The sequence below is a fragment of the Peromyscus maniculatus genome, chromosome 9, assembly GCF_049852395.1.
Source record: "Peromyscus maniculatus bairdii isolate BWxNUB_F1_BW_parent chromosome 9, HU_Pman_BW_mat_3.1, whole genome shotgun sequence".
Lineage (NCBI taxonomy): Eukaryota > Metazoa > Chordata > Mammalia > Rodentia > Cricetidae > Peromyscus > Peromyscus maniculatus.
In genome coordinates, this window is record NC_134860.1 from 9,867,217 (window position 1) to 9,889,528 (window position 22,312).

Here is a 22,312-nt window from a genome sequence, read left to right on the forward strand (position 1 = left end):
GGCCTGCCTTTCGCCAAACTGCATTCGTAGGGAAGGAAGGAAAGAGAAACATAGGAACAGCAGGTGGGGGCAGAAGTGGGTGAGGGTGAGACTTAGAAAAAGGACAGCGAGCTTTGTAAAGTCCTTCCCTTGGCAGTCTGGCCAACTGCAGTGGCTTCAGGCCACAGGAACAGGGGGAAAAATGTAGCCCAGGAATTTCTCTGCAACGGTTCCCCTTGTCTTTCTCTGTGGGGATTTGGAGCTGCAGACATTCCTTCCATAACCAGCGCCTGCCTGCCCGTTGCAGCTGAAGAGCCCTTGGTTGGGGCTGGTGAACTGAGCTGGCCCAGCCCCTCCGGCACCCTGCCCCCATGTCCCTTCTCCCAGAGCGGGCACTACAGATGTGCCAAGAATGATCCTCCACTGGCAGAGCTCACAGCCTGCTCTCAGGGTCGGCCCTACTCTGACATGCCTGCCTCTCTCCAGAGCACACCCACCTAGACACTTTTCACAGCTGCTTCTCTCCGGATGGTCGCCAGCAATAGTTGGACATCTTGGCTAGAATTCCCATCATCTTGGAGATGGGAAATTTTTTTTTCCAAGCCAAGTACTTCCCGGTTTAAGAGGAAACAATTTCCCAAATCTGTAATTCTTTTAAAGCACTGGGAAGCACTAGTCTGCAGGCCAGACCTAGCTTGCCACCTGTCTTTGTACAGTTTTATTGGAATGTGGGCATCCCCTCTCATGTGTCCCTTGTCCCTGGCTGACTTCATGCTACATTGGGAGACTCCACTTGCTGTCTGTTCCTTACAGAAAGCCCACCGACTCCTTTGTCCTAGTGCATTTGGGTACTAAGTTACTGTCAGGATAAGATGTTGTGATGTGGGCTGGAGCGTAGCTCAGTGGTAGAACATAGGTTCAGAAGGGAGGGAGAGAGAAAAAGAAAGAGGGAGGAAAGTCTTCAGGGGTGTTATTGCTCAGTAGTATGCCCACCCATAACCATAATTCACTCATTTTAAAAGCTAGGATTTTGAAAGTTTTTAACCATAAAGAACTGATCAGGTTTGGGAGATATATTTAACTTGAGTTGGGTGTGCATGACTAGAATGAATCCTAGTGTTTGGGGGTGCTGAGGCAGGAGAATCTAGAAGCCATCCTAGGCTACATAAAAAATTCAAGACAAGCTTGAGCTACATTGTGAGACCCTGTCTCAAAAGTAAGCTTAATATGAGAAAAAAAAATAAAGTTTAGTTTGATTTAAACCTTACATAGTATATACATTGGGGTATATGGAACCCCATTTGTATATTTCTTATGTTTTTGTGTATTAGTTATAGAATTTTCTGTTGTTTCTCTGGGACAGGATCTCTTGAATCCTTATCCCAGGCTGGTCTTGAACTTGTTTTGCTGAGGGTGACCTTGAACTTCTGATTCTCCTGCCTCCATGCTGAGATTTCAGGTGTGGGAAGCCGTACACAATCTTAAAAATTAACGTTTTCATGGTTGCATAGAATACCCCATGTACTACAGTCTAGGGGTGTTTCCAACAGTAGTGTTTCCACGGGTCTTCCTGCTCCTTCAGTCCTTCGGTGGGCTTGGCTCTGATGGCAGAAATAGTGTTGTAGATCCAGGCCCTGCCAACACTCTTTTCACGCAGGAACCACAGTGCCCAATGCCCACAGCCTACCTCTTTATCTTGGTCTTGCCACACTTGATGTGCTGGCTGATTTCCATTTCATCACCATTTTCCAGAGAGAAAGGGGGAGAGGGCACCACAGAAGGTCCCGTGCTCCCCACAATTCCCTCCTTCTAGGTGCTCTGATCTGTGTCGTTGTGACCGAGGCCCTCGCCTGAAGAGAAAAATAACTACTTTAAAAGGAGACTAACAGCGCAGTACATAGACACCGTGTTCCTGTATCTTCAAGGGCTTTGCAGCCACTTCTACTGAAAATATTCATAACAAAATAGTGAAAACATAGCAATAACAGAAAAATTTAGAACCTGCAAAAAGGAAGATAAAAGTTAAAATGCAAACTCAGGAACTGTAACATAAACACCAAGACTTATTTAGGATCTTCATGCTTGCCAAAGGCAAACTTTTAGTATCCCTGTAGCTTCTAAAAGCTGGAAGAGGAAACATCCGAATTAAATCTTATGATTTAAGGGAAAGGAAAGGGTATACGAGTCCTGATAGACTCCACAGCTTTTTGCTTTGTTTGTTTTTAGCCTAAATCTGAATGAGTCTTGCTTCAGACCGTAAGGGTGACCTACCTTCCCGGTAGTCATGCTTAGGTGAAAACAGGGTTGGACCTGAACAGTAGGTTGAGTGAAGGATAATTGCATGCTGTTGATAGGGGGGCTCTGGGGAGACAGGTTCTGGTCAATACCTTCAACCAAGCACTTAGCCAGCCTTGCCAGCTTCAGAATCTATGTCTATGGTGTGTATACGCACGCGGTGTGTATGTGTACCATGAAGTCACACTTTCACCGCAGATGGAAAACCATGGGGGGCGGACAGGAGGTGGGGTCAGGGTGGCATAAGGCAAGAGGAAGTGGGGTGGTAGCTTGTGGCTTCAGATCTCAAGCCCACCTTACCTGGCCGTTTGTCTGTATCCTCACCATAGAGCCAGTGTGATGACCGGTCACCATCCCAGGCTGCAGGCAAAGCTAATCAGAAGAGTCTTGCTATCGGGTGTCAGTGCCCCCAGAGGTGTGATTTATAATAAGCTGTCTGAGGGGTCGCCCTCAGGCCCATCTTCTAGAAACTACCAAGGCTGACAGGAACCAGACGTGACTCAAAAGCAATGAGTTTATGTGGCCCGCCTGTCAGACTGACTCCAGCTCTCCTGGGAAATCACTGTGTCTAAAGGCGCCACCACAGACTGCGTGCCATAGCCCCAGAGCACCAAATTCAACACCCGGCACCTTCCCTCTCCCTGCAAATTGTGGCTCATAAAGTCCTTCAGAACACCAACTGGGCTAGCTCCCGATGGGAACCCAGCCTCTGAATAGCTATCTGATCCTGTACAAATGATTTCCCCTTCCTGGTCCTCTTTCCCTGCTCTTGAAAGCAGAAATAATGATGAACAAAGGCCTAACATTGCTCTGAATTCTATGATCATAAGCACCTATGACTTCATGCTGGCCCACGGTCAGGGCAAGGCAGTGGCTCAGTCTTGAACATGGTGTTTATAGCCTTGTTTCCATTAGGTGCTACTGTGTGACAGACTGCGCCAGCTCGCTGGTGTCTCTGCGGCCTCACTGTTCTGTAGTGTGAGCATGCGTCCCAGGACAGCACTTCCCGCTCTCTCCAGCATCACTGGAGGCTACACATCCAGGTGGCCTCCCTCTCAGGCATGTGGGTTGTTCTGACTCACTTCTCCACGGGGCCTGTCCAAAGCTAGGCTGGGCTCCTTGCATTGTGATGGTTTCGGCACAGTTCTTTGCCTCACTGGGGATGGCTTCCCAGAACTGGCCACCAGGACCACTGTGCTTTAAGCAGGGTGCGGCCTGATTTAGGTCTTGAACCAGGGGCTCGAGACTGAAAACCTGGCAGCTGCAGCCATCGTAGAAACAGCTGTGCATGCTCACTGCTGCATCTGGGTTCTTCCAGAAAGTAGAACGTGGCAGTGAGAGGTGCACTGGGCAGATAGGGCAACTCCTGCTCACAGGACGCGGCCTTCCTCTCCTGTCATCCTGCCTTTTCCCGGAGTCCACAGTCCTAGAGGAGCTGCCTGTGCCCTGTGGTGGGTACAGGGGCCCACCCTGCCCTCACCCCCACCTAGAGTGGAGCATCACAGGCTTGAACGGTCCTGATGCTTACTCATTTCCAGAGAGTTTGGGATCATGATCAATTTGGGACACAGAGCTATGTTTAGGAAACTATATTTTTTAACCAAATTCCACACTTGGTATGTTTTTTTTTTTTTTTCAGTTGTAGCCCAAGACCCTGGGCCAAACTTGGGAAATACCATCCATCTATCCATCCATCCACCCATCCATCCATCTGTCCATCCATCCACCCACCCATCCATCCACCCATCCATCCATCCACCCATCCATCCACCCATCCATCCATCCATCCATCCATCCATCCATCCATCCATCCATCCATCCATCCATCTCTTGTAACTAACCATTGACCAACTCACATCTATCTGTTCATTTCCATTCATATCCACATAGCCATTCATCCACCTGTTAATCTATCTGTCCATTCATTCATCTAGCTTTCCATCCATCCATCCATCCATCCATCCATCCATCCATCCATCCGTTCACCAATCCACACATATCCATCCAACCATCTACTCACTTACCTTCTCATCTATCCATAAAGCCATCTCTCCATTAATCCACCTCTCTACATGTCCATCTGCCTATCCATCAATTAATTTACCCATCCACCCACCCACCAATCCATACATCCATCTGCCTATCCATCCATTTATCTCCCTCCACCAACCTATCCACACGTCTATCCATCCACTCGCTTATCTGGTTACTCCCTTCTCAATTTGCTGGCTATAGGCAAGTCTCCTCACCTCCTCAAACTTTGTGGTTTTTTTTCTTCTGTAAATTGACTATTATAGCAGGTTCCTAGTGGGCTTGTTCTGTGGCTAACAGATAAAAACATCTGTGAATTGCATGGCACATGGTGGGAAGTACATAGGGAATGATATTTTCCTTTCCCCTTGAGGAAGACACACAACAGGAAAATTATAAAAACCACAATATATACCCAGGAATTAGGGGTGTGAAACCAAAGGCAGAAATGATAGACACTCCCGCCTTCCATTTGTCTGCTCAACTGCTTAGGAGCTAGTATTTAAAAACACTTTGAAAAGTCCAGTATCCCAAAATACATTTGAACGGTTCAGTGGGGACGTTGACCCTCAGTCATAGGCTCATTTGAAAGATGCGACTTTGCTACTTCCTCTGAGGATAAACAAGCAACCTACAATGGCCACTGTAATGTTTTCTTTTAAATCTTGCTTCCCAAATGTAGGACTTGGCCATTGGACAGCTCCCCCCACCCCCACCCGCACCGCCGGCGGGCGGATGCTCTCCCTGAAAGCGGGGAGCTCCAGCCTGGAATTCCTAGGGCCTCATTAAGCCGTCTGTGACGAAGTGATCTTGCCTGGTGCTAACACTGTCTAAAGTGACTTGGCAGCAACCAGAAGTCAGGGCTGGCTGTTCTCTGTTACTGTCTTTGTAAGCTTGCCTCCATGTCCTGAGTGAAAACATTCTTTCTGAATCTGCTGCTGGACACCCTGTCTCTCCCAAAGCCCCACCCCGGACTTTCTAGGGAGTCATAGGGAGAGGGGGGCTGGGAGATCTGCCTGCTGCTGTTAATCTCCCTTTTGAATGAAGACTTGGGAAAACCTTTTCCTGGCTTGCCTCAGTCGGTAATCCTCCCCTGTCCCCTTACCTCTTCTGCTCACAGTGGGCAGCTCTGCTTTCCCAGCTCACTCTACCACACAGCCTTCCCAGACCACCTCTGTGCCTGGAGATGAAAGGAGAGGTCCTAGTCTAGCCTAAGGCCACAGCCCTGCATCAGAGCCAGGCGGGGGCAGATGCTAGGGATTGGAAGAGGAAACTACTGAGAACTCTCGGCAGGGTGGGGGATGGGAAGGCGGGGGTGGGGGATGGGCTTTTGAGCTCTGGGTTCCATCCCCAGCCCCATGCAAAAGAAAGCAATGAATTCCGACCTGTGCCAAACAAATACACGAGAGACTATGATTTCTCTCTCTTGAGTGTTCCACAGCACGGGATTGTTCCTTCCTGGTAGGAAACAAGGCCACTGTGAGAAAACTCTTGACATCCATCCACTTTGCCCCTTTTTACCTTTTTTACCCCAAAGGAAGCACTCCTGGTTTTCTTCTTCCCAGGTGCCTAGTACAGAGCCTGAGATTGTTTCACAGGACAGCTATCAGGTGCCTACATCCCAGCAGGTCCATCCTAACTACCACACTCCACTTCATCACCACTTATCAGAAAATTCTTTTACTGAGAAACATTTTGCTGGCTCCAGGGCTCGGCAGTTGCCAGCAGGGCTGCAATGAATACTCCCTATATAGTTTTCCTAGCCACGTGGACAAGAATTCTTGTGGAGTACATCCTGGGGAGTGGAGGTCCTGGATCCCATGGTTTTTTGAGACAGGGTTTCTCTGTGTAGTCCTGCAACTCACTCTGTAGACCAGGCTAGCCTCGAACTCACAGATATTTGCCTGCCTCTGTCTTCCAAATGCTGGGATTAAAGGTTTGAGCTACCCTACCTGGCAGGTATTGGCGTACTTAAGAGAAAGAGAAGATTTACATTTATTCTCTCCCCGCCCGAGGGCAACTTTCGTGAATTGGTTCTCTGCAATGTGAATCCTGAGACTGAACGCAGGTCTTCGGGCTTGGTGGACAAGCACCATAACCAGCCAAGCCATCTCATCAGCCCAGTACTCTTAATTTTGATAAGCGAGACCCATGCCACCTTCTAGCTAGTGATTACTTTCTCCCCATCTCCGTGGTAAAAACACCCTTCTGCCCAAGTCCTTGATGCTGATGGGCCAGGGCGGCTAACCCAATTAGCAATGTCCTGACTGTGTGATACATCACTTCTATTGATATTTAATCCTTATGGCGACCCAGTGAAGCAGTTTCCATTATTCCCTCCCTATGCAGGTGAGTGTGGGTGGTGTGGGGGGCTAGCAATTACATTGAGCCAAGTGATCTTTCAGACAGCGAAACAGTCCCAGAGGGATAAGCAGTCTACCCAGTCACAGGGGTTATAGGTGGCTCAGCCAGATCTGAGGGGAGTCTGTGCAAACATTTCCCGGCTGCTGCCCCCAAGTTCAGGTGAATTGAGAAAAAGAGAGCCAAGTGGCTTTGGACCACGCCCCCTCCCAGTCTTGCGGAAAGTTGAGGTGACTGTTAAAAGGATGCTGGAGGAGGGGGAGGAGCCGCCCTTGCCGGGGAGGACACCTTTGCTTCCTCATGAGCGCGGCGGTCTGGCTTCGGAGGTCGCGCGGCCCTCGGTGGGCTCGGAGGCAGAGGGGGGAAGAGTGCCGTGATTGGCGCAGCGCCCCCTGGCGGCCGCTGGCTGCGCGCTGCTCCGTGCCCAGGGAGAGTAACGGGCCGTGGGGAGGGCGCCGCCCGGGCAGCGCATAAAAGCGGCGCGCGGCGTGATCTGCGCGTTCGTGAGGACCAGGGAGAGAGCCGAGGTCTCGTGTGCTCCCCACGCCCTGCCGGCTAGTGCACGCCAGCTCCCGGGGTGCCGGCCGGGGCGGGGAGCGGAGGCGAGCGGCGGGGAAGCGGTGGTGCCATGGGGCTGTGCTGCTGCAAGGACTGGAGAGGACACCTGCGAGCGCCCAAAGGTAACTGCCGGAGCGCACGTGCGCCGCGCTGCAGCCGCGGGCATAACCCCCGCCGGGGTCCCCAGTGTCTGTGGCCGCCCGCACCTGCCCCGCTTTGCCGGGGTTTCCAGACTCTTAACTCTAGTCAGGGCCTCCCGTAACTCCGGGACACTCGGAGGGAGGCAGGGATACGCGCGGAGCAACGCAGCGTGGGGATCCGGGCGGTCGGTGGGCTGGGGGTCAGGTCCGTCAAGTCCACTGCTGTATCAGGCCGCGGGGATACCGAGGAGCGCGGCAGTAGCCGGCGGGTCCCCGACACCGCCAGCCAGGCCAGCGCCCGCGACGCCTCTGCGGCTTAACCGCCCGGAGGGGGCTGGGCCATTCATTCTCACCCGCCTCTGTCACAGACTTGGACTAAGTGGGCCTGACTCAAGAGTTTTCCAAAGTCGCAGCGGAACCTGCGAGCAGAGCTGCTTCTGGAATGCAGCCGGCTTGGAGAGGGCCCAAAGCTGAACGCTTGGGACAGCGGTGGCGGCGGCTGCCCGAGGTCCGGCCTCCCTAGGCAGTGGCCGTGGCCGTCTGACTTAACCCTTTCCTTGCCAAAAGGAGCCTTTCTGGACACGGGGTACAGCTCTCTACTTCACTTCCCAAACTTGCCTGACCCTAACACTCATCCGCCCTGCCTATTGAAATCGTCCAAGGACCTGAGAGCTGAGTGTTTCAGGAGTGTCCCTAAGTGACTTAAGTGATCCTCCGAGCTCAGGAAGTAAGGCTTTAAGTCGTTCTCAGAACAAGCAAAAAGTCCTGTTGGTCTGCAGAGCATATTCTAGACCCAGAGAAAGGAAATGCATGGACCTGTCAAACAGCGTGAAGGACCCTTGCTCAGGTGATCCTTATTCCACAGAAGTCCAGGTTTCTTCCAGGAAGGGTTTGAGGTGGCCCACAGCATGACTAAACAGACCTGACCGTGGGAGTTTAGACGGGACCAAGCATCCAGACCGGCAGCCTGAACCAAATTGATACCATCCTGGACTGGACTGTGTTATGGCTGTTCCACTGCATCTGTCTTCTTAGCTTTTGATTTTTAAAAGAAAAATGAAAGAATGCTGCTTGTGGGGCTTCATGCTTGGGGGCCCGGGCAGAGAGCCAATTCAGCCAAGGCAACAATGGGATTCCGGGGGAGGGGCTTGTAGCTGCTTTCTGCGGGCAGGTCAGAGTCCAAAGGCAAGGACTTCTGTGGGGGCGGGGCCTAGGTAGGTCGCTTTGGTCTTTTCTGAGCCCTCCTCTGTAAACAAGGCTTGTGTGAATCTGTCTGGGGACACGGGTAGATCTGCAAAGACTTGCTTAGGGCTAGCATGTGTTCAGTAAGCACCCTAGAAGGAACCCCGGGGCATCTCCTGCTGCTCGACTTATCTAGAGCAGAAGACACTCCCCCCACGCTTGGCTATGCCCATCCAAGTGAGGGGCAGCCTGGCCTGGCAATGTTCTCCTGCTTGTCTGGCCTGGCAATGTTCTCCTGCTTGCCTCTGACAGGAACCTAGTGTGGAATGCCTTCACAAAGGTTCTGCAGCCCATGGAAATAGCAGGGCTGGTTAAGTTTAGGATTGGAGGGAAGCCCGGTGATGCCAGAGTGGGCTGCAGCCAGTCCCCACAGGAGGAGGAAACCCATGCAGCTAGAGTCCTCGGCCCAAGAAAGGCAGATCGTTACTTGGCCTCTTAATGTAAAAATCTCCAAATGTTTTTATATGGTCTTGATACATTTAACACATTTGAACGTATGTGGCCAGGACTGGGTGGGTAGGTGGTGGGCAGATTGGCTCATTAGTTGCAATGAATTCTGCAATCAATGAAAGAAGTGGACTGTTCTGTGGTCAAATAACCTGAGGGATCACATCACCATTTATCAAAGTTTGGAAGGTCTCTTCTGGCGGGCCCTCTCAGGGCCTTTGGCACATTTGTGCAGCGGTGTGTTGGGTGAACTGTGGCCTCTCGGCTTGTGTCCAGGGAAACTGCTTTGCACAGAACCTCCTGGTGCACATACCGCTGGATACACTTTAAGGATCTCTGCTTTAGATATTAAGCTCAGTTGCCATAGCAGTAACTCAGCAAGTTGGTTTCCAAGGCTGTGTGTGCTTGCTAGTTACCTGAGAAGACTCAGACTCTCAACTTGAAGTGGATGTGTATTTGGTTTTTAGAACAGATTACAAAAAGGAAGAAACCAGGCATGAGGCCTGTGATCTTAGAACTTGGGAAGCTGAGGCAGGAGAATTATTTGTAGATTCAAGGCCAGTCTGGACGACACAGTGAAACCTGTCTCACCACACACACACACACACACACACACACACACACACACACACACAGAGAGAGAGAGAGAGAGAGAGAGAGAGAGAGAGATGCACGCACGCGCGCACGCACACGAACAAATTCATTTCGCTCAGACAGGCCCTTTAGTTACTGATATTTCACTGGACCAACAGCTGAAGCAGCTGCTGATCTTGCTGACTTCATTCCTGGATGTTCCTGAAGCTAAATTTTTACAACAGAACGTTTTAGCTTATTGTTTGTGTATGAAAGTGTATTTGAAGAAGTAGAAAAATTCCAATAATCTGAATGGAATCTGGCAAAGAGAGCCTCAAAACTTCCCCTAGTGCCCGAGACTGGTTTAGCAGCGGCATCCGTGGGGCTTTAAAACCCAGTGCTGGAGTTTGTCCAGAGGCCATCGGCTGGCTGAACTCAGGGCAGCGGTGGTGTCCTCTGTGTGGCTGGTTGCTGCAGAGGCAGGACCGGGCCCCAGGTACTCCCAGAGAAATGAGAACAGGTCTGTTCTGCAGAGGCCATGTGTGTCCAAGCAGAGGTACCAGTCTGACGTCGTTCCAAGAGTGTTTCTAGATGCGTGTGTCTAGGGCTATGGGGCATATTTATCCAGTTCCTCAGTATCGTGTGGTTGTCCAGGACCGAGGGCTGGAAGAAGGAGATGCCCCTGAGCCTGGCATTAAGTTGGAATTGAATCTAGGCTGGGAAGCAACAAGAGAGCAGAGGGCAGGGCCCTGAGACCCAGATGCTACGACCCTGCCTCTGCTTCATGTCCTGCCCCCTCTGGGGCTTTTGGCTTCTCACTCTTTCCACTGGTCAGAAGCTCTTCTCGCTTCCAGAAACCCTCACTTCCTTCTCCTCACGCCTCCCTCTGTCCTTAGAAGCCTAAGTCCCTCATCAGAAAGTATAGTCAGCCCACCACCACTCCAGTCAGTCATGTGTCCACTTTGTGCCCCCTGGGACCTCCCCATCATTCTGTCTTCCGTCCTGACACCCAGGGCCTTTCCATCCTGCCTGCCTCCTTCTACTCCCACCTGACCCCCACACCACCGCTGCCCTGAGTTCAGCCAGCCAATGGCAGCCTCCATCCACCCTTGCTGGACCAGTGAGCTATTCTGGCGCTCCAAGCGCCTGAGGACCCCAGGCCCTTCTGTCCTCCCTCTTGCACCCTTCTAGCCTTTCATCTGTGTCTGTGTGACTGTCCCTTTGGTCCCGTTTCACTCCGTTCGCTGTGGCTTCCCCTACTTTCTGAGTTCTGTCTCTCCAGGACCCTGAGGACCGAGCGGATGCAGACCCACAGCCTCCAACTCTCCTCTGCAGCGTCCGTCTCAACCAGCAGGTGCAGCCCCTGCTCAGCTCTCGGCTGGAGCCTTTCCTACCCCCTCCGACAGTGGAAGGCTGGGTGCGCCACGGTCCAGCTCCCCAGACCACCTTCCTTCTTGTCAGCTGCACGGGCTTCCAGGCTGGCCATCCCAGGCCTCTTCTAGTCTGCTGCCCAAGCACTGTCTCATTTACAAACGCAGTCACACGTGTCCCTCCCCAGACCTGCCTTGCCGTCTTTGTATACGGAAAAGGCTTGGCTCCTTCGTCTGGTGACATGTCTCTCCAGTGCCTGGCCAGCCTGGCCCACCACATGGCCTGAATCTCTCTGGTCCTATGCCCTGCTGTGTATGCCTTCAGCCAGGCAGAGAGTGATCGAGCCCAGCAGGTGGCCTGCAGGGCCCCTTCACTTCATTCTTCAGGGGTGGAGCTGGTCTGATTGGCTGCCCCTAGTGGTCACCTCTTGTCACCTCTGTCAAGACGCTGTACCTATGTGTTTTGTCAACACTGGAAAGCAGAATGTAGACAGGCAGGGTGACGTTTTGGCTCCCCACTGGTAGGGCCCCGTGTGAGTCTGGCCACCCAACAACAAACCCCCAGTGGTAGATTGTTTGGAAGAGTCTAGCCCACGTTGCCAACAGTGAGCTCTAGGGATGGGCATCTGAGGCCAGTGGCTGGGGCAGCTGGTGTTCAACTCGGCTCCAGAGGCGGTGGAACAGGATGTGGGTGGAGCAGGGCCTGGGAATGATGGCCAGGAGGTCAGCACCCCGTGACTGTGTAGAGGGCAAGGCCCCACAAACATCCCGCCTGTGGCTCAGGGTTTGTGCAGGTCCCACTGTGTTTCTGAGAAGTGTCCTCTGTCAGTCACCTCTTCCCCATTCAAGTGTCCCAGGCAGCAGCCTTGTGGGTTTCTTAAAACAGGAACTGGCCTCGGGCAGAGCTTTAGTTCCATTTCCTAGCCAGGCTAGCCCTCCCTTCCCGAGCCCTTCATTGCCAGCTACATTTTGGACATGCGCACCATCTCGAGTGGCTCCAGAAAGCCCAGTGATTTTTCTCAGCTCTTCCCTTTTCTGGTTACAACTCAGAACCTCAGTGCGTGCATCTAGAAAGAGAAATAAGCAGCCTCTGATGACCTCCCAGGCCCATGGCAGCTTGATCTCAGACCTGCCGTTTGCCCTCACACGGAGCTGGCAGCAGTCTGGCTAGAATGGGGGTGCTAAGATATTGGTTGGGTCAGTGGCCCTCCTAGGACCATGCTTAAAGGCAGGTCTACTTAACCAGCACACTGTTGGGTCAGCTCTGCAGGCCTTCGCCTTAGTGAGGGGTGGAGGTTCTTGTCCGAGAAAAGAGTCAACCTTCTTAGAGAGGCCTGATGCTCCTTTAGGACTGAGAGCCTCCCAGATGCCTTCAGAGTCCTGAACTACCTGTAAATACACTTTCTCATCCTGGTAGTTTGTGGATCCTTGCGAGGATAGGAGAGCCACCTCTGGGAATCTAGGGAACTTTCAAATGATTCAGTCCCACAAAATAAATCTCCATAGCACCCCTAACTCCATCCACCGGAGTTTATGTATTTTGTTGGGATCTTCCACCATATACTCCTTCACTAAACTCTTGAACACCTTTATTTTCCCATCCCATAGAACCTGTCCATTAAAGTACACCACAACTCAACAGTTACAGCGAGGTCACAGCATCGCCTGGCCGTAACCATAATTTAAACATTTTCGGTACTCCCAGAACAAACTTCATGCCCATCGACAGCCACTCTTAGTTCTTGAGACAGCTATCCCTCACCCTGTCACCCTCCTCTGACGTCCCCAGGCGATCGCTAAACCACTTTCCTGCCACCTGTGAACTTTGGTTTTATGTAGTTCCTTCATTCCTTTTTATAGCAAAATAACATTCCTTAGTATGAATGTTTATCTGTTCATCGGATGATTTAGATTGTATTTTGATAGTTTATGTTTTTTTTCTTTTCTTTTCTTTTTTTGGTTTTTCCAGACAGGGGTTCTCTGTGTAGCTTTGCACCTTTCCTGGAACTCACTTGGTAGCCCAGGCTGGCCTCGAACTTACATGGATCTGCCTGGCTCTGCCTCTGGAGTGCTGGGACTAAAGGCGTGCGCCACCACCGCCTGGCTGGTTTTTTCTTTTTTTTTTTTGAGATTTTTTTTGTTTGTTTTTGTTATTTTGAGTCAAGGTTTCTGTGTGGCCTTGGCTGTCTTGTAACTCATTTTGTAGACAGGACTGGCCTCAAACTCAGAGATCCTCCTGCCTCTGCCTTGAATCCCAGCATTCTGCTTTAGTGCTGGGATTAAAAATGTGTGCCACCACACTCTAGTGGTTTTTTTTTTTTTTTTTTGAGACTTTTTAAAGTCTGCATTGATTAGGGATATTGGCTGGAAGTTTTCTTGAGATACCTCTGTGTTCAGTATCTCAGGAATACTGACTATGTAGAAGGAATTGAGAATACATTCTTTTCTATTTCTTTGAAGTCTGTGAACAGTTGGTGCTATTTTTTCTTTATGTGCTTGATAGAATTCATCATTAAAGCCAGGTGGTCCCATGGCTTTCTTTTCAGAAATACTTATTATTGGTTAAAGGTTTGTTTACATTTTGTTTCTCTCGGGCTGTTTGTCTGTCAAGGAATTTTTGTTTCATCTGACTCACCTAGTTTATTGACAGTGAGCTGTTCATATCATTGCCTGGTAATTTTGTTCTGTAAGATCGGTAGTGATGTCCACACTTTCATTCCTGCGGCAGTGACCTGAGCTGTCTTCTTTGTCCTGACTCGTCTACCTAAAGTCTGTGAAGCCTGGCTGGCTATCTTTTATTTTATTTTTTTTAATTTATTTTTATTTTATGAGCTGCCATGTGGGTGCTGGGAATTGAACCCAGGTCCTCTGGAAGAGCAGCCAGTGCTCTTAACTGCGGAACTATGTCTCCAACAAACCCCCTCCCCCCACATCCTTTAAACGAAGCATCTTTGTGTTAGTTTCCACTACTGTGTCCCTAATCCTCACTTATTTCCATTGTAATTTCATCCCATTTGTTCAACTTGAGTTTGGCTTGCCCTTGTCCAGTGTCTTCATGTGCAGGATTAAGTTACTGAGATCTTCTTTTCCCACATAGACATTTAGGACTGTGTCTTCTAGGTTCACAACTGCAATCTATACATTTTGGTATGCTGTATTATCAGTTTTCTCCTCCAAATTTTTTTGTTTTGTTTTGTTGGATTTCGTTTGTTTGAGACAAAATCTCACAACACATCCTAGTCTGGAAGTTAAAATCCTCCTGCCTCTGCCCCCTCGGTGCTGGGACCACAGATACATGCCATCACACTCAGCTCTTAAGCTTTTCAAAATGTCTGTGGCTTCTCTGAGTTTTTCAGAATTCTATCTAGTCCCACGTCATTGTCTATTTCCCAGACTTCCTTTTTATTCATTTCTAATTTGATAAATCAGTAAACATACCTTTATATTTTTAGTCACTTCTTCATAATGTCTAAGGCTTGCTTATAAATTAGTCTATTATGTATTCCGGAGTCTATCCTATGTTGACTTGAGAGGAATGTGTAGTCTGCCATTGCTGGGTGGTGCATTCTATAGATGTGTTTGGTCCAGTTGATTCCTCTGGGTGACTGAGCTAAGTACACATTTGCTGACTTATATTCCTAATTCTATAAGTGTTCTTCATTTCTTCATGTAGTATAGGAGATGATCTGATGCTTTTTCTGATGTTCTTTTATTTTGTGAAAAGATCTATTCACTTATCTTTGCTTTTTTGTTTAAGTAGTCAATCTTTACATTGTTTACAGTGAATGTAATTGCTACTATGGTAGCTTTGTTATTTTGCTTGTTTGTTTTTGGAGAACAGGATTCCCATGCTGTAGCCTAGGCTGACTTGGGATTGTGTAGTCTAGGTTGACCTTGAACTCATGGCAATCCTGAATATATAAGCAACCACTACCAGCCCCGATAAGGTCTCGTATGTAAGTTGTTTTGTTTTATTTTTATTTATTTATTTTTAAATTTTTATTTATTTATTTATTATATTTCTTATAAAAAATACTATTTGTTTTCTGTACCCCTTACTTGTTTTGGTGGTGGTGGTGGTTTTATCCTATTTATACGTTACTGGGTTTTTTCTTTGTTAAACAGACGCTTTCTAGTGTGATGTTTCTAGCATTTTACGTTAGTTATCTCAAAGTTCTGATTAATACTGTCTTCAGTGGCATAAACTCTTTGTCACCGTGTATCTCTGCTCCCTTCCTGTCCTCTGTGTCTTTATTGTGGTATTAATTACGTCTTTGTAATTACCACAGTTTTGTAATCAATGCTTTGTGTAGTTATGATTTAGACAAAAATACATTTAAGCTGTCTTTTACATCTAGTTATATAGGTGTTCTTTATTTCTTTATGTGGGTTGAGTGAACATCTAATGTCTTCTTATTTCACAAAGGTCTCAAATTAGTATTTCATAAAGGACAGCTCTGCTGAGAGAACTTGGAGTCCTTGTCCATCTGGGTCGGCCTTCATTTCTCCCTCACGTTTCATGAATGGTTTTGCTGGATACAGAATTTTTGGTTGATTGCTTCCTGGCTTCTGTGTTTTGGAAAATAATCCCACTTCTTCCAGGTTTTACTAGTTTCCGGTGAAAGACAGCAGTTAACTTCCTTAAGGACCGCGTGTGAGTTCGCTTTCTTTGCATCTTTTGAGGTTGTCCATATTCAGACCGCTCACCTGAGCCTTTACCAGGTGAGAAGCATTTCTCAGTAGTTTGTGACTCTGCCTTAGTCTCCGCTTCTTGCTTGGGAAGAGACTCAAAGTCAGATGTGACAGCGATGTCCTCCTGGGGCTTTCCTGTGCAAGGACACACACATGGTCTTCTAGAGCTCCAGGAACATGCAGAGTTCCCCGAGGATATTTCTTTTTCCTGGATGATCTTAAAACTTAAAAAACGTAAAACTTCCTTTTCAGCTTTGGTTAAGTGTTTGCTCTGATTTGTATCACAGCTGTAATGTGAAAGAATTGCTTCACCTCCTCCTCCTTCCTCCCTCCTCCTCCTTCCTCCTCCCTCCTCCTCCTCTTCATTTTTTGAGACAGGGTTTCTCTGTGTAGTCCTGTCTGGCCTGGAACTTGCTCTGTAGAGAGATCCACCTGCCTCTGCCTCCTGAGTGCTGCGATTAAAGGTTTGTGGCACCACCACCGCCGGGTGCTTCTGATTCTTCTTAACAAACGCCCTGAAAGTAGAGAAACCAGTAGTCAGGTTAGATGATGGCAATGGTCTGTCAAGGGGATTTTTAGGGAACTCAGAGCAGGTCAGATTATGACAGTGCTTTGGGGACGGGACTTTTCAAGAAGCTAATTCCTACCAAGGTATGTGAGCAAGTCCTCGTCTCCTCTGGGCAGGGCCTGGTCCCTCTTACTTAAGCTTTGCTTGCAGGTGTCAGTGGTGTAAGAACCCAAGGGCTTGGGCCTAAGGAGGTAGGGAAACACTGGAGGATCATGCAGGGAGCCGTGGGCCGGGCAGAACTCTCTGAGCCAAAGAAGGAGAGCTTTTGTAAGCAGAGGTCCCAGAAGTCTCACCAAGTTCGCTAAGATCCAAATGAGCATCAGCATACATTGTGGTGCTGGTGCCTTGAAAATGCCCAGTAATGGAAATGAGTCTTACCTAACATACCTTGACTTATAAGATAGCATTCGTAACACAGACAGCACTGTGTGCCAGGCTCTGACCTAGCCACTTCAGATGCAGGAATTGATTCACTCCCTGCGAACCCCTGAACTCTGTTATTAATTTCCTTTTAGAGATGAGGAAGTAGGTGCAGCTTCCCACCAGTGACCCGCCAAATGTGGGGCTCCCTCCCGTCCAGCTGCCTGTCTCCTCACTGTGTACCTGTCACTGAAGCTTTGGCAGACAGTGGTGAGGTCTAGAGCATGGGCAAGAAGAGCATCATGTGCCCTTTACTAATGAAACCTGAAACACCAGGGTTTGGGTTGGGGTGTCCCTGGTGGTATCCGGTTTGGAAGGAACTGAAGGTCACGCAGAGACCATCCACTTCTCCCTCGCGTCTCCAGCAGTCAGGTTCCTCTCTGCCCGTCTGTGGCCTGCAGGGTCTGTCTTTGGATGGTCCCCTGTGCCATGTCGGGTGCAGCCGGTCCCCAGTCTGCTCAGGCTGACGGCTGGTCGGGAATATATGGGCTGCTATGCTTCTGGCCCTCAGTGATCCAGTGAACACTGGGAACCACAGCACCAACGGTGTGCAAGGGGTTCAGCTCAGTGTCATACCAGGGCTGCGCGGATACGGTGCCTTTAGTCAGGGGCTCCATCATGTTGTGTATGACTTTGATAGCCTTGATTATCATCAGTGATGTCACAGTGGCCTCTCCAATGTGGAACTTCTATAGGTTCAGAGTAGGTGGTGCCTGACCCTTGGCCGGCCGGCCTCGAATACTTTGCAGTTGGGGTGGTGACTGTCAGGACACCTCCTTAAGTGATTTTTTTTAAATGATTAAACTTAGAAAATTGTCTATTTTATTATTTTATGTGTCTGGGTGTTTTGCCTGTATGTATGTATGTATGTATGTATGTATGTATGTGCACCATATGTGTGCTTTGTGCCTGGGGAGGGCAGAGGAGAATTGAACCCAGGCAAGAGCAACAAGGGCTTTTAACCGCCAAGTCATCTCTCCATCCCCTTGAGAGTGGTTCCTATTTCAGACTTCTGTCTAAATCTGAAAGGACAAAGCAGGACTTAGCCCCTGTCTCCACTTTGCCTCTGGCCAAGCCTGCCCTTACCATCCCTTGCAAGCTCCCAGTGTCCTGCCCACTGGACCTCCACAGCCCGAGGTGTGTGAACTCAATGGTGTCACGAGGAATTCCCGTGATGCCTGCCGGTTCTCAGCAGTTCAGGCATGTTCGGGGCATGCTTCAACCACGGGAGATGAATGGTCTCACCTGGGAAGGGGAGAGGCTCCATCTGCCGAGTGCTGGCTGTGCCTCAGCGCACACTGAACCTCCTTCCTCAGCCTCCCAGTGCTGTGCAGGGCTCTGTGGAGGGACCAGACTCCCGAGGTTCCCGGAGGTGACTAACTGAACCCCCAGCCTTGCAGATAACCTCAGGAATGCAACCTGTGACCCTCTCTTCCTCCCTCTGCCGGCCTCTAGCATCCAGGTCATTGCTCTCCCTCCAAAGCTCCAGAACAAACTTCTGCAAAGATGGCAGTTTAATAGCCCTTGTCTGCCCGGACAGTGGGTCTTTGAGGTTTCTCTGGCTACCTAATAAAGCGGTGTCTGAGGAAATCTCCAGACACTCTTCCCTCCAGCACCCCTCCCCCTTGACCCACAGGACAGCTTCCGAGCCTGGAAATCCCTAGAGATCCGGAGAGGTGGTGCTGAAGGGATGTCACCCAGACAGGGAGCCACACCTCCCAATAAACTCCTGGGCAGCCACTGGGGGGACTGGGCAGTGTGGCTGGGGTCACCCGGCATCCGCCTACTCCCTGTGAGGCCCTATTGTCCGACTGAAGCTCCCGGCGGCTGCCCTGGTGGGGGGCATTCATGAGCTGGGCTCTGAAGCCCATTCTGAGGGAGCGCTATTTGTAGAATCTTCTTAAAATACCACAACAGTGCCATTCACAGAGCGTCTGCCCTGTATGAACAGTGGAGGCCGGGACAAAGCGCCCCTGTGCCGGCATCCATCAGGACCTCCACCAGGGCGCACACCCCCCATCCTGGGTGCTCTGAGGCCAGGCCCTAGGGTCCACTGAGGGAGCCTGGCCTGGAGTGTGTCCTGGGCAAAACCCATGGCTGAGGGAGCCACGGGGTGGCATGTAGCTCCCTCTAGGAGGAACACTAGCTTCCCTTGGTGTTCTCAGAAGACACTTTATCCATGTCCTCATACTCAGCCCTGACTGATGTCAGGCCTAACATGCAGCCAGTACAAGTTACAGGGACTCAGGAGTTCAAAGCCTTTAGCATCCAGCCTCAAAGGTCCTGCCCCGGTTCCTGGCTCCTCATGATTGCCGGTGCTCAGTTTCATCATTGGACAGGCAGTTAGTATCCCCACCAGCATTTTCCGGAATACTTGTGCTTATTATGGGCAGTGACGAGACTTCCCCATTAGGAACTCACAAACAGGTGCCCACCATTGCCAGGCACACTACTGGTGGATCTTGGGCTGACACAAGCTGAGCGGAGTTCGTGGGTAGAGCCTTTCTATGTAAATGGACCATGTGCTGGACACTCCCACATGACTCAGACTCCAAGTCTGTCCTTTTCCAGCTGCCTAGTGGGGCCTTCCACACTCCTGTAAGACCCTGCTAGACACATTAAGGCTGGAGCCCCAGGCCATGTGTCCACCCGTGCGGAAGGTTACTGGATGTTTTTGTCCCTTCCAGGGGGACACCGAGTTGTACAGAAAACCAGTCCTGAAGGAGCTGGTTTAGGTCCCCAGAGGAAAAGAACCTGCAGTATATGCAGGGTGGCAAGCGAGCCTCTCTCTGGCAGAAAAGGTTCAGCAAACGTGACTCAAAGGTAGCCATGCCAGCCAAGACCACCGCGGAGTTCTTGAGTGCTCTTGTCTTTGGCGGGCCCAACTCATCCCCCAGTAATGGCTAGTCAGGAAGCCCAGGGGCCCTCCCTGGCTAGTGGTGGGGTGTTGACACACACAGGGCCACCTGGGGAGACAGCCTGCCTGACAGTGCTCTCTGATGGGACAGGAGCAGCCAGAGTTAGACAACAAGATGATTTGGGGATTCTCAACAAAGAAAGCCCACATCCACGTGAACAGGAGTCCTACCCTTTGCCTCTCACCCCCACCTAGAGAGCAGGTGGCCCTGGGAAGCAGGCACCCTTTAAAACAGGCAGGTCCACACTGCTTACATGCCACATGTCTCTGCTGCCATGTCCCCGTCACTAATGGTGGGCTCCCTGATGCCGGTTCAGGGCAGCCATGGGGATGCCATGAGCCTTGTGATGACTGTGTCTAGGTGGAGGGCCTGTCCCTGGCCTGTCCTAGCCTTAAGTGACTGGTAAAGTCTGTACATCCTTCCATCTTCTCTCACCTCACTTGAGGCCCCGCCCTCAGCTGGACCACATGTCATCTTGGTGTCTTTAGGACAGCCAGACCCACGAGGTGACGAGGTGACTGTCCTGAATGAGGATATGCAGAAGGCCACTCCTAGTGGCCACTGTGAGAGAAGACCGGGCACATCAAGGCCTTTGGGGAGGGAGACTCAGTACTCTGCACTCTCAGAACAGTAGGTGTCTGTTGGTAGTGGTGTACAGTGGTGTACCTTTCTGAGTTCTGGGCCCTTCTTTCTTCCCTTGGTGACTGTGTGTGTGTGTGTGCTCTAACCCTGGCTAGTGTAGCTAGCCAGCTTACCCTGGGGATCTCAGGCCTCTGCCTTCCAAGTCTTGGGCTTGTAGGGGTTCACCATGCTCATCCAGCTCTTATGTGGGTTCTGGGGATCCGAACTTGAGTCCTCATGTTGCTTCCCAAGCACACTCGGTCGTTTCTAATGATCTGGTCTAATCCAGCGTGTTCCAGGGAGCTAGTAAAGCTGGCCCATCAGGAGAGTTTGTGACATGAGAGGAAGTGCACCCTGGAGCTCCCTGGACTGGCACATTGCCTGGTTTGTTTTGTTTTGTTTTTTTCCCCTCCCATTCACTGCTCCTCTGTCCCCAACAGCAGATGAATATAGTTGGGGGAAGCCACTTCTGGATAATACGGTGTTGCTGTGATATCTGTTCACAGAGGGACAGGTGGTAACTGGGTGGCCCCGCTATTCATGGTCCTCAAACTGAGGATGGCTAAGATGATAGAAAGCCTTGGGGACATTTCCCAAGGCCTGTGGCTGGGCCTGAGGAGGAATGGAGGACCGGAAGGATGGAGTTTTGCTCTCAGTCCTGTGAGCCTTGCTGAAGGCTCATCACTGGACTGTGTCAGATAGGTCTATTGTTGGAACAGCGTAGGCAGTTTCCTTCAGTAGAAATAAGGCCATCCTCAAGATTATCTATAAGCTTGACTGTGAGACCATCTAGGCACTCCCCATTCATATAACCTACAGTGTAAATGGTTGCCTGTAGAGGGCGCTATATTCATTTAGCCTGCAAGGTGAATGGCTGCTTTCTGGAGTTGCTCTAGGGAATGGCACTAGGTAGTAGACGTGTTTAACTTACATGCTGGCACTAGCAAAAAGACTTCTTACTTGTCTTGTGTATCTGGCCTCCAGGCAGGAGGTAGGCTGTAAAAATACAGAAACAGAACTATTTGGCTTCAAAATAAAGTGTGGGAAATATGCCAGGTAAAGCCCCAGGGTCCTCACAGCTGTGGGAGGTGGGATGCACATGTCTCTGCCGTGTGGCATGTCACTGTCCCCCGGAGCTGTGTCCACGGACCCTCGTCTCCAGCCAGCTGAACTTCCTACAGGCCTTTAAGTGCGTCTCAGCCTCTCCCCCTGCAGCCCTCTTGACCCACTTTCTCTCCGCCTTGGGCTGGAAGAGGAGGCCGAAGTCAGGTGCATGTGATTTAGTCTGCGATTCCCCTCCCCCAGCCCAGATTTTCTGGGGGGAAAAGAAAACTGGCTGGGCCAGCCGGGTCTCTTCCCCCAGGAGTCCAAGTTCTAGTGTTGTGGGATTTGGCTGGGGTCTGTGCTGGGAGTCCGCTCTATCACCATCAGAAAGGCCGGGGCAGGGGTGGAACTTGAGTCCTTTGGTCCTGCCCCTTCCCGCTGGGCACTAAAGAGCCCTTGTCTGCTGCCTACCATTAATTTGGCTTCTTAAGCAACTTCTCTGTCTGCGGCCGGCTTGTTTATCATTGATGGCTTGCCGAGGACTCCACATGGGGTCTTGTCAGTGTTTTGTATCCCCAGCTCTAGGGTAAGGTCCCTCTCTCTGGACGTTGGGTCTCAAATAGTGCCACGAAGGCATACATCAGCCCCAGGGACAAAACTGAGCAGACGCAGGTGGTACCCGATACATCGGGGTCTGGCTTCGGTTCCTTAGGGTGATGAGTGCCAGCATCAGAACCTGAGGCTAGACCACTGTGGGAAGGACACAGGAGTCCCAGGCAGGCTTGTGGGTAGGGTTAGATTGGGGACAATGGCTATTAAGCTGCCTGGTGTATGCCCATTGTTGGGGTCAATGAAGGGCACAGGGTGAGGAGGCACTTCCAGAATTAATAAGTGTTTGATGCCTACAATTCGAGTGGTTTTTATTTACTCTCCCATGAAGTTTCTAGAGATAAAATACGCAGGGCCCAGCAAGGCCTGGGACCCCTCTTCTCACTAACAGGACCCTTCTGCCTCTGTAGGCTTCACGGTACCCAGGCCTGGAGTTCCTCTCTG

At 50.5% G+C, this 22,312-nt stretch overlaps 1 protein-coding gene across 8 annotated transcripts in view; it reads left to right on the forward strand.

Annotated features, from left to right (window-relative positions):
• Positions 1 to 22,312, forward strand: part of Arhgap22 (Rho GTPase activating protein 22) — a 170,180-nt gene that overhangs the window by 99,003 nt on the left and 48,865 nt on the right. Inside the window, exon 1 of one of the 8 annotated variants that reach the window (XM_015995636.3) lies at positions 7,087 to 7,346. The exons of 6 other annotated variants lie outside the window; for them this stretch is intronic. In XM_015995636.3, the coding sequence (XP_015851122.1) occupies positions 7,295 to 7,346 (52 nt within the window). In that variant the 5' untranslated portion in view covers positions 7,087 to 7,294. Of the gene's footprint in view, positions 1 to 7,086; positions 7,347 to 22,312 lie in introns of those variants that run through there. One more of the 8 variants, XM_015995635.3, reaches the window with a different exon arrangement.